Source organism: Polyergus mexicanus, unplaced genomic scaffold (genome assembly GCF_030449975.1).
Source record: "Polyergus mexicanus isolate NDT 795.1 unplaced genomic scaffold, iyPolMexi1.0 SCAF_6, whole genome shotgun sequence".
Taxonomy (NCBI): Eukaryota; Metazoa; Arthropoda; class Insecta; order Hymenoptera; family Formicidae; genus Polyergus; species Polyergus mexicanus.
Genome location: NW_027223326.1, coordinates 4,098,690 through 4,113,862, shown reverse-complemented (window position 1 = coordinate 4,113,862; position 15,173 = coordinate 4,098,690). Strand labels below are relative to the sequence as shown.

Below are 15,173 nucleotides of genomic sequence, written 5' to 3'. Positions count from 1 at the left end.
GAATCGCGTGACAATTTTAAGAGAAAAGCTAAAGAAAAAATAAGTAGTCTGATGAAGGGTTCGGGTTATAAGTCGGATGCAAAAATGCATGTAGCTCAGTTTCCTTTCGGCGGGCTCAACACGCGCATCGCTAAATCCGCGACATTACGTAGACGGCGCCAGGCGCGTAAGAAAAGTTCGTCAAAGCGCCAGACGCGAGGGAAAAAAAGAGCAAATACAAAAACATCAAAAAATAAGAAAAGAAAAAAGCGCACAACGGTGAAAAGACTTAAAACATCCACGAAACGGCGTAAAACTGCTAGAAAGCGCACCGTATCCGACATATTTTCTTAAACGGTATATATTCTAAACACATCTAACAGTGAGAATTACAGCGACGACAAAAAATTTGCGGTAAATAAGCATGTCCTTTCTTCACACGCATTCGAGCGAGTGTTTAAAGAGCGAACTCGATCTCTTTTCTTTACCACCCACACAAACTAGTATCGAGAGTTCGCAATGGATTCATTACAAACCCGTGACTTCGCTCTCGGACGATTCTCCGATAGAATTCGTCATTCCGGGTCACGGAGAAGAATATTTAGATCTCACGCACACCATGTTAAGTCTCCGCGTACGCGTAGAAACACCGGGCGATTCCACGGGACATACTGCGGGCGCAACCGCCGCGGCCACTATAGGCCCCGTAAATCATTTACTTCATTCCATGTTCAATCAGATCGACGTGTATTTCAACCAAAAGCTCGTGTCGCCTCCAAACAACGCTTACGCGTACCGCGCGTACATCGAGGCGTTATTAAATTATTCTTCACCCGCAAAAACTTCCCATCTAACCTCCTGTCTATGGGACGCGGATACACCCGGTCAAATGGACGAACCGATGGAATCAAAATCGCCAAATTCCGCTCTCGTGAGACGCGCGCGTTACATTCGCGGCGGGCGCGCGCTAGATCTTGTAGGACATCTCCATTGCGACGTTTTCAATCAAGACAAATTTTTAATTAACGGTGTAGAAGTACGCTTGAGGCTCGTTCGTTCGAAAGATTCGTTCTATCTTATGGACAGTAACGGTTCATCGTCGAAAATTCATATACTGGATGCGAGCTTACTCGTGAGAAGGGCGAAAATAAGCACAGGATTATTACTCGCGCATGCTAGAATGTTGAGTAAAGTTACGGCCAAATATCCGCTCACGAGAGTCGAAGTTGAAACATTTACGATTCACAGTGGTGTTGTGGGTGAATCGTTAGATAATGTAATACTGGGTCAACTTCCGAAAAGGATAATAGTCGGCTTTGTTAATAATAAAGCGTTTAATGGGGATAGAAAATTAAATCTGTTTAATTTCAAAAATTACGGAATAAATTTCTTCTCGCTATACGTCGACGGTATGCAAATTCCTAGTAGACCGTTACAACCGGTTTTCTCACCTGAGGAACCGCTTTACGTCGAAGCTTATCAAACTCTCTTCGCGGGAACGGGCATCCATTTTTTGAACGAAGGAAATTCTATAAGTAGAGACGATTATTTCAAGGGATATACGTTATTCGCTTTTGATCTCACGCCCGATCTGTCTGCTAATTACGCAGGGCATTGGAATCTCGTAAGACATGGTAGTTTGCGATTAGAAGTGCGATTCGAGAAAGCTTTCACTGAGACCGTTAATTGTATTATTTACGCCGAATTCGATAATGTAATTGAAATCGATTCGTCTCGTCAAATCATCGTCGATTTTGACGGTTAGATATTTATCGCGCTCAGGTATTTGACCGTTACAACGTAATTCTCGGAAAATTTCCCTCCTTTTTCTCCCCTCCACATTCGATCAAAATGCCAGCAGCATAAAATATCAAAAAATATACAATATAACAGAAAAGAATTCAGTTTCATTCGAGACACGAACGTCGACGCTTCGCGAGCAGTTTAAACTATTATAACCGCGCTGTCGAGTGCGCTCCAGTCTTCACAAAATGGATATAGTCATCGACATACAAGGTTTCCGCGATGCCAATGCGAAGTTTATCCCCAAGGAAGTTGCTATTATCGCGCTTGATGCTCCATTCGTCGGACATTGGATTATGATGCCCCCGCATTCATTTGGCGATTTACCAAGAAATGTAAGACATGAAAATAACTGGCTTACACGAAATTATCACGGTATTGAATGGTTCGACGGTGAAGCTAATCCGAAATATTTTACATCGCAACTACGTGAAATAACAAGACAGGCACGATACATTTACGTCAGAGGTGCCGAAAAAGAAACCTACTTGCGGAATCTACTCTCCAGAAATATATATAATTTGGAAGATATTTCTCCCGCATTCAAAAATCTGTCAGAGGGAGAAGTGCGCGGACGATATTGTGGTTACCACGGATTTCGAAAATTTGGAATCTTTCATTGCGCATTACGCAACGTATATAAATTAAAATATTGGTTGATCGAGCGAAATAATATCGTCTACGGCAATACGAACGTTAGTACTCAAGCTACTTGTGGTTCTCCGGATAATTGGAGTTTAAACGCCTGTGACGACGACGACGATGACGACGACGAGGACGATGACGAGGAAATCAGTAGCGCGTATGAGATTTCGCGCGATAGAAATGAAATAGAGAAAAAAAATCTGCAAAAATCCGAGCGATCAATAGAAAAAGAAGAAGAGAAATTTGAAAAATCTAAATTATCGGCGTTGATGGCTAGTGACGAGTTTAAAGCAACTACTAATTCCGTACAAGCTGACAATAAAATCTCAACGTTACAGACCAACACGGCCAAAAACACAATACCGAAAGAGGTAAATACCGAAATTATTGAATATATAATACCGCTCGTTCGTTCGCCTCCTTGTCAAAATAATGAACTCTCGCGAAATTCTACAAACATTACGTCACATCAATGCCAGGCATGCGGGAGTTTATCCAGCCGACAGAGTCCCGAGGGTGTGGACGAGGTCGACAGCCATCGTCGCTAATACGGATGACCACAATCGACCTGGAGAACATTGGGTCGCCTTCTTCCTCGACGAGCATGGTACTGGCACATACTTCGACAGCTACGGAATACCACCCTTGCACCCCGGATTTCTCCTCCGACTTCGTCGAAACTCCGTCATTCATCGTTGGAATATTCAACAATTACAAGGAATTTTTTCTCAAACATGTGGACAATATAGTTGCGTATTTTTATATTATATGTACAACGGTTATGATCTTAATCGGTTTCTTAGTCTTTTTACCGAAGATTGTGAACATAACGATCGCTTAATCGTACACTTATTTTGTAAAATTTTTCTTCGCGAAAAAAGAAAGTGAAACATTGTACGCTATGCGCTGCCTTGTTTAATCATGTAATTCGAACTGTAATACGATATAGACGATGTACTCCTCTGTAATATCTTAATTATATATAATAAGAATATTGATTTATGTAAAATTAATATCAATAAACGTAGGATGTTTTTTTACTTAAATTGTTAAATTTTTTTCATCTCCCCTCTTTCCTTTTACAGTATAATGCTCCAAACGCTTGAACTTTTTAGCGCCTGTTTTTTATTATTCTTTCATTGGTAACGTAATTTCTTTCGGCGCGGCAAATGCGAAACCCTATAGAAACTAAGGGAATTAGTCAACCATAAAATGAAAATAACTAAAAATGGGCAGTGTTAGAATAAGGAAACTTTTTCCCCCACTTTATTGTACTTTTGGAAAACACTGAGGGGATTATGTATAAATTCTGATTTCCCATGAAAAATCCAACATTAGTTTTTCACCTCTTGAAATTTTTTGTGCGTTAAGTTAAGTGAAGTCCTAGTGTGCGAAAATGTGTGTCGCTGATATTTTAAGAAAAATCGCATTATTGTGTGCTGTTGCTCTACCGCGATTTGATATCAAAAAATATCTCGACCGCATATCGGAGAAAGACAGCGAAAACAATTATCGCTTATTTAAAAAGGCCGCCAACAGCTGTTCGAGTGATGCATTGGCGATAGTGTTTTACTTGGGACATTTTGGTGGTGATGTCCGCCTATTAAATATAGCAGGTGGAATTATAACATACCGACTAGCTACGGAAAAAAAGGAGGATAAAGATATCGGCGGCTATATAACCCATCTTCTAATGCATTACCATCAACAACGTGCGTTAGGTAAATATATTTCACTTATAATAATAACAATTACAAAAAATGTAGTAAATTTTTAATTTTTATTTTAATAAAATTTTTATTTTTGTTAAAAATAGGTATGCTCGCCATTTCGAATATAGGAGCCGAATCAATGCTTCCTGCAGAAGAGCCTGTAGCAGGATCTTCGCGAAGACACCCTAGGCACTCCGTCGAAGTCATTACGTTATCGGGTAAATATTACTTTTTTGGCGACACGCGAAAATTTTATACATACATACATATATATATATATATATATATATATATATATATAATTTTATTTTTTGTTTATAGACTCGGACGATGAAGACGACTCATTTGAACCCAGCTACTCTTCTGTATATTCTCCTGAGCGTCCTTCTCCCGATCCACCGTTTTCCCACCCCCGTTCGCTTTCTCCACAGTCTTCCGAGGATGATAATTTCGAGAAGGCTATTCAGGATTTCAGCGATGAACTCCCAGACCTGGAAGCCGACTCTTCCTACCAAAATTAATCACATACTATTTTCTCATTAATTTTTTAATTTTCTCTCTTTTATCGTTGTATTATGTAATATAATTTCGTGTACTTTCCGTAGCGGTAAAATAATCTGTAAATAAATATTAAGCACTATGTAAATATTTTTCCCTGTATATTATATCATATTCCCTTGCTATATAAATAAAGATGTTTTTTATTTTAAAGAACCAGACGAAAATATTTTTCTTCCCTTCCTTTCTTCCCTGCGTCTCCGTGACGTCATAGACTCTGTCCTAAGACACCGTATCAAACAGTCTCAGCTACCCGGTCACGAAACTAAAGTATGTGAGCCTGTATTACTAAAACGTAGGTTTATTGATAGTCATTGTTCGTTACCATACGGATACATAATAGAACGTTAATTTTTCTCGGCTCTCGTTTTTATCGATGTATATAGCAGCGAATTTGCATATTTTCCGTCACATAAGAAATTTTGTACATTGCGAAATTATTATTTACATTTAAACATAAGTATAATATTTAATAAAAATTTTTTATTTTGAATCGCTTATATAAAAACATTTACTATTTTCCTATCCTTTCTCTCCTCGTCTAAGTGACGTCATAAAGCTCTAAAACCATCGTAATCGCTACCTGCACAGACTTGCTTTTTACGACCCCTTCTATTCTCGTGACGTCTCCATTCTCGGTGGCCGCCATCTTGCCGATTCTTACACACGTGTTATTTTGCCGCGTTTTTCCCTCTCACTCAGAAACATGCTCCTCATCCAATCAAACTGCCGGCAACTATAGGGAAGCCAATCAGGGCGTAGGGTCCCCTATGCCGGAGGACTACTCTCTACAAATACTACATCTAATCCTTATTCTAATAAGATTTCAGCTAGCCCAGCATACTAGGACCCTGTCTGGAAATGTGGAGGACCCAGGTTCGAACCCCGAGAATTTCCACTAGTCCGGAAAAAAATAAAAAAAATAAAAAATTTAAAAGAAAAAAATTTAAAATAAAAAAATAAAAAATTGTCTCGTAGACGTCCACGCATCCCCTCCCCCTTTTTTTAAATAATAAAAATTGTCTCGTAGACGTCCACGAGTCCCCTGGGGGAGGGCCCCAGACCGTCACAGCAGGGGGTCGGCGCCAGTGGCCGAGGAGTGGGGGTTTGTTGTGTCTCGCTATAGTGGCCCCTATACTATTATTGTCATGCGTAATAATAAGCGATCAACGTCACCTTCGTTATCAACTCGGTAGAAGTGAGAAAAAAACGGAAAACGTGTATATATATACACGTTTTCCGTTTTATATATATATATATATATATATATATATATATATATATACATATAGGTCTATTTTTCTTTACTCTCCGAAGCTAGCGAAAGCATAGAGTATACATATTCGCACTTGTATGTGTTATCCCCTTCACTGTCGGAGTGGGTAAGCCGTCTTTGTTTTGGCATCACTGGTCATACGGGAAGTATTCTAGGGAAAATACCTCCAAAAAACAGAGATCCGGTCAACGCCAGCGGCTTTTATACAAGTGTAGTTATTCACTGCCAAGCAAGCTAAATCTTCTATTGCCACTCACATCAGCCAGGCGTCAATAGCCATTGGAGGCCGGACCGCCACTTTTAAAGCGAGTAAGCTTCAGCTTGCAGTGGAGATTCTGCCCGTTGGAGCTATCACCGCCAAGGCTCATGCAATTTCGAAGGAACCTTCTTAATTCTTGCGACGTCACCCATCGCCGGTACGTCTCTCTTTGTCATACTTGTTTGCAGTACCTCCACTGTTGTCGTAGCTCCCAGTCTCACTGGCTCGCCGTTTCGATCGGGCAACGCAAACCACTTTGTCACGAGAGTGCACAAGGATACACAAAGGGATAAGAATACAGAGTGGAAGACGAGCCTCCGAAGTACACGGACCAAACGACTTAAAGCAATAGCGATCAAGATTGTGTGTGTGTGAACCGGGACCTCGTTCTGGCAACATAGGCTGCATATCGAGATTGTGAGCTGCAGAAAATTGCGATGGTAGGGGAATTCTAAAGCGGTAAGAATGGAATCGGTGACTCCTTCGCTCCTGGGCTGCGTTCGAAAACATCACTCGTATACACACAAGCATCGTTTTATCTTTAATATTTACTAAAAATTGGACAAAAATAGAACGACGCTCGTATGCATATGAGTGATGTTTCGGAACGTACCTCTAGCAATTAGATAGGATTGCTCTAGGATAAGAAAACGTGACCGAGCGATGGCCATCTCAACATGAACCGAGACTCGTTTTGTCACTCCGTGATCACAGAGCGTCGACTCACCGGACATGAATTTAACTGGGATGACATTCATATTAGACGAGGAACCTTCCTACATTAAAAGGCTTATTTCCGAAATGCTACACATCAAACAACAAAATAACAGCATAAACCTTCAAGACGACACGAGATTTTTGGACCACTCTTATCTCCCTATTATTAAAAAATGTTCCTAATGTTTTTTCCTTCGTTCTTTTTCATGTTTTTGTTTTCAACTTTTTTCGCATATCTCTTAATTTTTTTCGACTAAATTTTTTGTCTCTTGTGTTTTCACTTAGTCTTGTCTTCTCCCTTGTTGTTTGTTTATTCATTAGACATCATACCGCTCGACAAACTAGTTTGTTTTTTGGTATCAACCGCATGGATTTTTTAAAATTTTTGATTATTTCAACTTCTCGCTTTTTACTCCATATGGACAACAATTTTACTTAATTGTAAGTTTTTCTGGTTGTATTAACTTTATTCTTTTTTGTCTGAATATATCATTTTCTTTTTTGTCCTTTTTTCATTGTCGTGCCGTTTTCATATTCATGTTTTTTATCCGTGCAGCCGCAATACTATTTTAATTCATTGCTCTATCTACCCTGCATTTTTACTTCTCCAGCACCATATGCTTACATCGAACATACATCCTCCGCTTTTTGCGATTGCAATTATTATCAATGAAATACCGGTACGATGGATATGTGGTCTTTGCGTCGACCGCTCATGCCTGCCTCCACCATTTTGTCCAATAACAAAATCAAGGGGCTATGGAATGAGTTCGATCCATGTAGAAATATCACCTCACATCGGAGATCCATCGGATGATTTTGTAAGCGTATCGTTAACTTTAAGTCGACCGTGCATTCCGCGTTTTGTTGTTCCGCCTTACGTGATTTTATGTTTGAGATTTGCATTGATAAGTGGGCCGAAACGTTTGTTATCATACTTAGCAACATCGAATTTTAATAAAAATAAATATTGATTTTTATTACGCATCAAACCGCGTCTAGGCTCAAATTGGCCTTTTTCCCTTATACTTATTGATTTTTATCATTTGAGCTTTTTCTTAATAATTTTTTATTTAATTGTTACATATATATATATATATATATATATATATATATATATATATATACATATACACATACACACATATATGTACATATGTACATATGTATGTATATGTGGTGTGTGCGTGTGCACGTGCACGTGTGCGTCGCTTGCGTACGTGTGCACATATACACATTTGTTACTAACCAGTATAATAGACAGTTTTACGAGACACATTGTACGCTGCCTTCGGTATGCTGAGTAAACATTTAACTACTGTTGCTTCCAGTAACTCTTCATCCAATATGGCAACGCGTGATAAAATATTGTACAGTCCATCGTCACGCAGCCTTACGGCGGGGTTCCCAATTTGCTTCTCTGGAATATCTCTGCAATGATGTCAATGCAATAATAAACAATTAGTTAAGACAAATATAAATTAAATTCCGAGAAAACATGTTTTTTTACATATATTCCTTAAATTATTAAGAATAAACATGTTTTGATTATTACAACAAATATATTTGCAATAATCATGCTTTACAATATAAATAATAATCTTTTTCTAAAACAATGTACATGCACATATATATGCGAGCTATGTATATTCTAATAATATATTTTTTTAACTCAGTGCTATCTGCAATAATTTAAAAATTTTTGTAATATTTTATTCAAAGCTTCTTACATGCTTTGGCAATCATTGATTTATATAACTTTGAATCAAATGTTACAAAAATTTTTTAATTATTGCAAAACGTATATGTAATTAATAATAGAAAAAATATATATAGTTATAATTATTAATAAAATATAAAATATAGAAAAAATTTTATTTTTGAAAATTTTTGCGCAATTAGAGACGTATTACATTTATGCGCGTCCAGCATCTTGTTGTTAACGCGCAAGTAGTAAGTGGCAAGGTAGAAGTTCCACGAACCACGAAATCTGTCCGAAAATTCTAAGTAAAAAACAATATTGTTTTAACCAAATCAAGTCAAAAAAAATAATTTTTCTCCGATGAATAATTATTGAGATATCATAAATTATTGATTGAAAAATTTACTTGTGTGAGGTTAGCTCTATAATTTCAAAATTTCTTATTTTTATTAGTTGTGTTTTACTATTTTGTACTATTTTGTGCCTATTTATGTTATAAATCGCAGCTCCATAATTTAAATCATATTTCAGAAAATTAAAAAGAAAACGAAATTTATGTCTGTGCCCCGCACTTTTCAAATTGTGAATTTTGTTTCTAAAATCAATGTACCTGATTTTTATTCTACATGAAAAACTAATGATCTAATGCCATTCTGTCATTAGGAAAAATTGTTGTGCTTGTCGAGCATAAATAAAAGAAAATAAAAAAAAATTAATATTTTTTTACAACCCGTTCTATAGATTTTCACAATTATCTGTACTTTTTAATCAGTGTATCCTTTTTAATTATAATTTGACACAACTTTTATAGACATTCAATAAATTCTTTCTAATTATATGTTACGTCCTGGCGACTCTACGATTCCTTCCTTCCGTGACGTTGCGATAATGATCGTCAATTGGTAAGAATGAATCGTTCAATAAACAAAGCATCTTGTGCCATACGTTTCTTTTAAACACTATCATTTGTCAGTAACTACATCCATGAGTATCCGTGGGAAAGACGCAAAGAAATCGGTGATGGAAATCATGCCGGTCTCCTCGAGATAAATAAAAAATAACAGCTACTCCTTGCAGTAGAATTTCCGACGGAAGAACAAGGAAATAACAAGAATTTTTAACGAAATGTTTGATAAATGCAGCTGCATTTATACTAATAATAATTTTCTAACGGACAAGTACAATTGGATCAATAACGATAAATTCTCCTTGACGAAATATTTAATAAACACAACTGCATCAACGTCGACAAAAATAATTATAAAAATAATTATAAGGAAGTAAGACCCTTTTCTAAACAGATCATGTACGCGAGGGTCCCCCGGAAAAGTTAATGTTTAAGGAACTTTTAAATTGATATTGAACTCACCAACCGACGGTCAGCACGGGTAAAAATATGAAAATAGAAGACACCTCCTACCGAATGAGGACACTGGCACGATTCTAATTCGTTAAAATCTTGAAGAATTTCTACTTTTGCATAATTTCAATTCGTTGAAATTTTGGAAGATTCCCACTCTTAAAATTAGAATACACCCCTACAAGAGGATTATAAAAAGAGAATTCGTAAGACATTCGAGAGATACATTTTTTTTACATTTCACAACCTCACACTTCTCCAGTCTTCAGTTCTTCTAACGCAGTCTTATTCTGTGCTTTTGCACCGTAATTCGCGAGTTAATTACTAGTGCAACCAATGTTCTCACTTGGCATCATCTCCAGAGCAACTACGAGTCGAACATCGGGCTACTGACATGAGATATAGAGCGAAACACCGTACAAATTCGCCACTCCTCCACTTCTGAATCACTATTAAAAAAGTAAGTCTAATTGAATAATTTTTATTTTCCAATTCATAACTACAATTCATAACCACAGAATGTTTCATTCTTTCGAAATCATTACTCGTTTCGCCAATAAGTCTTAGAAAATTTAATCTTAATCTAACACATATGCATGCGACCAATTTTATACTTTCGATCATTCTTAACATATACATTTATTGATTTACCATATATGTTGATTTTGATTTTATTTTTCTTATTCTATAATTAAATATACTTTTATATTGTATTAACCGGTCAAAACCCTGATGTTAACGATAAAATGTTTGCCTCACCACTTTGGCTCATGTCCTCCGTATTAATGTAACACTCGCAAACTAAAACACACACACACGCACGCACGCACGCACGCACGCACGCACACATTCACCGAGAAATTATAATCAACAATATTTTATTTTTATTTTTATTAATCATGTATATCTACTTTAAAAATATGAATAAATGTATTTTTGTTAATTAAAATCAAAATAACTCTTTATTAACCCCCACTCATTCCTAGTCGAAAAATCGCACTTGGTCCCATAAAAGAAATTAAATTCTCTAACTGAAAAGAGACTGAAAACGTTTGAATAACCAGCGTAATAGCGACTCAATCGTTCACCTGCTTTTCAAACCTGTCAGTTCGTTCGACCCGATTCCAAACGCTGCGAGACGTTTAATTTCGGGATAATAAAAGATAGTTGTTGCGCCCTTCCGTCAACTCATCCTTCCCCGAGTCTGGATGTAACAATAATTTAATACAATTTTTATAGAGAGAAATTCAATAAATACATAACAAAATAATTTATATATTTTTATTACTTTTATATTTATGATTGTTTTTCAGTTAAACGAAAAGAGATAAGATTTTTTTAATGGCACTATGCGACACGAACTTGTGACAATTTGTCAAAAAAGAGCTAGATTTCGACAAAGTGCGGGGCTAATAAGAAGTATATCTAAACAATTTTTTTTAATATGCTTTTAGTTATTGGCTTTGTGTTTGTGGCACAAACATATAGTACAATACAGCACAATTAATAGAAATACATAATTCGGAAAGTGCAAGGCTGTACTTACACAAATCTCGTTTTTTTTTAATATTCTAAAATATAGTTTAAATTATTGAGCTGCGGTTTATGGCACACATTGATACAAATGTAGCACAATTCAGCATAATTAATACAAATACGAAATTCAAAAGGGATTAACTTTACGGGATTAACTTCACGGAAATGAAAAATTTGACGACAAATAATACGGCGTGTCGGATGTGGGCATTTGTATCAAATGTATACACTTAAAGGCGAGTTTCCACGCGCCGCTTTTCTTTCCATTGACGACGAAGATAAGTAATCTTTAATATAAATATAATAGATTCATGCAAATAATTATCTATCCCGCTATATAAAAATAGAAAATGCAATAAATATACGGAATAAACGCAGCAATCAAAATTGTTATGTACTGTAAACTTTACGATTCTTTTGTTTCCGACAATTTAAGTATATGTGCGGATTTAAAAAAAACTATAAATATTAAAGTGCCTTAGACGAAATCTGAGAGACGAGCGCCCCAAAATAATATCAGATTTAGAAATAAATATTTTGGAAATAAATTAATAAAATCGTAGAAATTGTGACACTCTTAAAACAAGATCATTGCCATATTCTTTTAAAGATGAAATCCAGTGCATAGTCTAAAAAACAACCAGCAAATATAGGAGAAACTATAATATATTTTAAAATAGACAGGCAAAGGGCAAATGTTTTGCTAGATAATAAAATGAAAGATGACTATTCATTATGATAAAAATTTACAGTCGCTGAAAATCGCATGTGCATTTGTCCGACATATATGCATTGTGATAAACTTGACAGGGTAGTAAAAAGCAACTCCATATCATAGCATATGCATCGAACTTTCCGTAATCCGCATCAAACAAATGTGTTTCTCCTAAAAAAAATTACTTGCAAATAGATCGTAAACCAATATCAGATTTATCAATAGCAGATTAGTAAATGTATGACAAATGAATAGCATAAACCTGCGGAATGATATAAAAGGCTTAGACTACGCATTTGCGACAATAATGAAGAACTTGCCAAAAATTTAAATCTACTGCATTCATCTTTTTCTCACGGCATTTGTTTTACGACCCAATGCTCAAGGACAAGTTTATCGATTTGTCATTATTACATTTTATATCACCGACGAATACATATTTGACGATAATGTTTTGATATTGTCGATTAATTTGTACGAATTTCGGTGAACCGTTCGCTTTGATTATTGACTTCAGTTTGATTTTTGGTTGTACCAAAAATCAAACTGAAGTCGATAATCAAAGCGAACGTCTTTATGATTCGTCCACCAATTGAATATTTTTAATACATTTTGTAAAGCGCAATTTTTTAAATGTTTTTATAGCGCATAGTATTAGTAACATCTAGCTTATTTAACGAAGTTATATCTTCATAGTCCGCATCATCCAAGGTCTCGATAATAACGTCGTTTCTTGCATCTCCGTCAAGTATATCGGCCAGCCATTCTCGTTTTTCGTGTCCTTTAACGTACACGATAGGAGATGCTCCATCTTCTTTTTCTGTCGCATCCATCACAGCTCTCGTAATCAATCGCTTAACGAAGCTGTATGGAACGTTTCGATCCTCCCATTGAAGTCCATGGCGATGTCCGATTAACCATGAAGCTTGACTCTCTCAGATTTTGTAAGCGCACGCCATGGTACGAGACTTGCAAAAAAGTAATGAGAGAGAACAAATCCGTTTCTCAGTATCGCTACTTCCTTCACGACAAAGTTTCGCCCGACAATGAATCCTTGCAGATCCACAAATGTTGGTGCGATCATGCTGATAATATGACTGCACGATTGCAAGAATAATATACGATTGCTATCGACCGTCAAAATTTCAATCTTTATATATTTTGATATTGGAGGGGATATTTGATGATCTAGGTAATTTTACGAACTACGTTAGTCAATGGGCAATATTCGACAACGTGATCGTGCAAGATGAGACAATAGGCGGTAGTGTTTGCTGGTATATCCTCCTTGCACTTAAATTCTAATCTCACATCCACGGTGGAATTTTTGACAGATTCGTTTTGTCGCGAACAGTCAATAACCGCGAGAGGACCGCAATGTAAAAATTTTGGAATGTTTAATAGCACATCATCATTATCACATCCTTAATAAGATTTGCGAAAACGAGAGTACATATCGAACAAGAGGGCGAATCTATTTTTATCGAAATCTAAATTCAAATCATCGTAGGAATAAAATTCCCAGTTTAGATAGAGTTTAACGTTGGTCAATTTACAGTCGTTGAATGTAGTAACATCTTTTGACACAGCATTTTTTTTGCTAATCTACAGCGCAAAGATCACGTATCGCGGCTTCTCCAGGTGTGAGGCTTTCACAATCCACAAATGCTTGGTCGTATTATGCAATAGAGGAAATTCGTATAGATCCCAAGAGCGAAAACTGATATTCAAGTATCGCCCGCTTTCCAACGCGCGCAGCAAGGATAGTTTATTGACCTCGCTCAATATTACATGTGGCATACGCCATTGTATCTTGAATAATCCGATATCAGCTTCAGTAGAAGCATTTCCAAATATGCAAATGTCGTTGCACGAACGTATCAAAATTAATTTGTGACGAGCGTTAATCACAACTCACTTATAATGTTCGTAAAAACCCAATAGTATGTTTAGCGGCACGCAAAAGTTGAAGTAAGCTTTATGCGACATATTCCACGCAGCATTCCCCAAGATTTTACCTTTCTCGGTTGTTAAAGAGATATAGTTTTTAATCGTGGACGTTATTTCAACGTTTCTGTTGCGGTCAATCTTTACACCGTCGAGTTCATATCGAAGTTCATCAAACATAAACGTGACACAATTGTTTCCCAATACTACTCTTGCCTCTTCATCTACTTTACGCACCCCCAACTTTCCCTCGACGTATAGAAAACTTTCACATAATAACGTGTACAAATCTTGATGTTGTATCGGTATCCGTATCTCGTCGCTATATTCGAGGGTTATGTTGGGGTATGGATTGTACATATGAGTCTCAATCTTGACGATACGATCGTCAAAGATCGGCTCGCCTCCGATATTCAAGATGTCAATCATATTGTTCAAATATTTTGTACGACGAATCCCAACAAATTTAAAAATTCGCGATTCAACGCGCTGAGATTATTTTTAGCGTAATCGGATATCTGATTATTGTCACCCGATACAGAAGCCACTCGCTTTCTCGCAAAAATATTGTCTCTCGAAAAGATATTGTCTCTCGGGTGCTCCGTGCTTTCGTTCAACACAAGCATTTGATTTGTCACACGTTATTATTTTCGTCGCCGCCGTATATGCAATCTTACAGTAATTTCCTCTCCTCGAAAATCGAGCAAGCGTCCTTGTTGATCAACAATGCATATCGTTAAATCAGTAATGCGCCGTACGACGATCGGTAGATAAATGATCTATGCTGGCTTCCCGATATCTTATATCCTGGCGGCACGCTCGGTGAAGATTTATGTATCGTGTGTACCTATTTGTCATTGTTATACGCGCCAGTGGTTACATTGCATTTTATACGAATAATATTTACGCTAATAATATTTATCGGTATATCCGATTTGTGCCATTTCCGAGGGAACCAACTACG

At 36.7% G+C, this 15,173-nt stretch overlaps 1 protein-coding gene across 1 annotated transcript in view; it reads right to left on the bottom strand.

Annotated features, from left to right (window-relative positions):
* The window catches only part of LOC138934300 (uncharacterized), a 320,386-nt gene that overhangs the window by 149,856 nt on the left and 155,357 nt on the right, over positions 1-15,173 (bottom strand). The window contains exon 5 of the mRNA XM_070297926.1: positions 8,199-8,380. Within this exon, the coding sequence (XP_070154027.1) occupies positions 8,199-8,380 (182 nt within the window). The remainder of the gene's footprint in view (positions 1-8,198; positions 8,381-15,173) is intronic.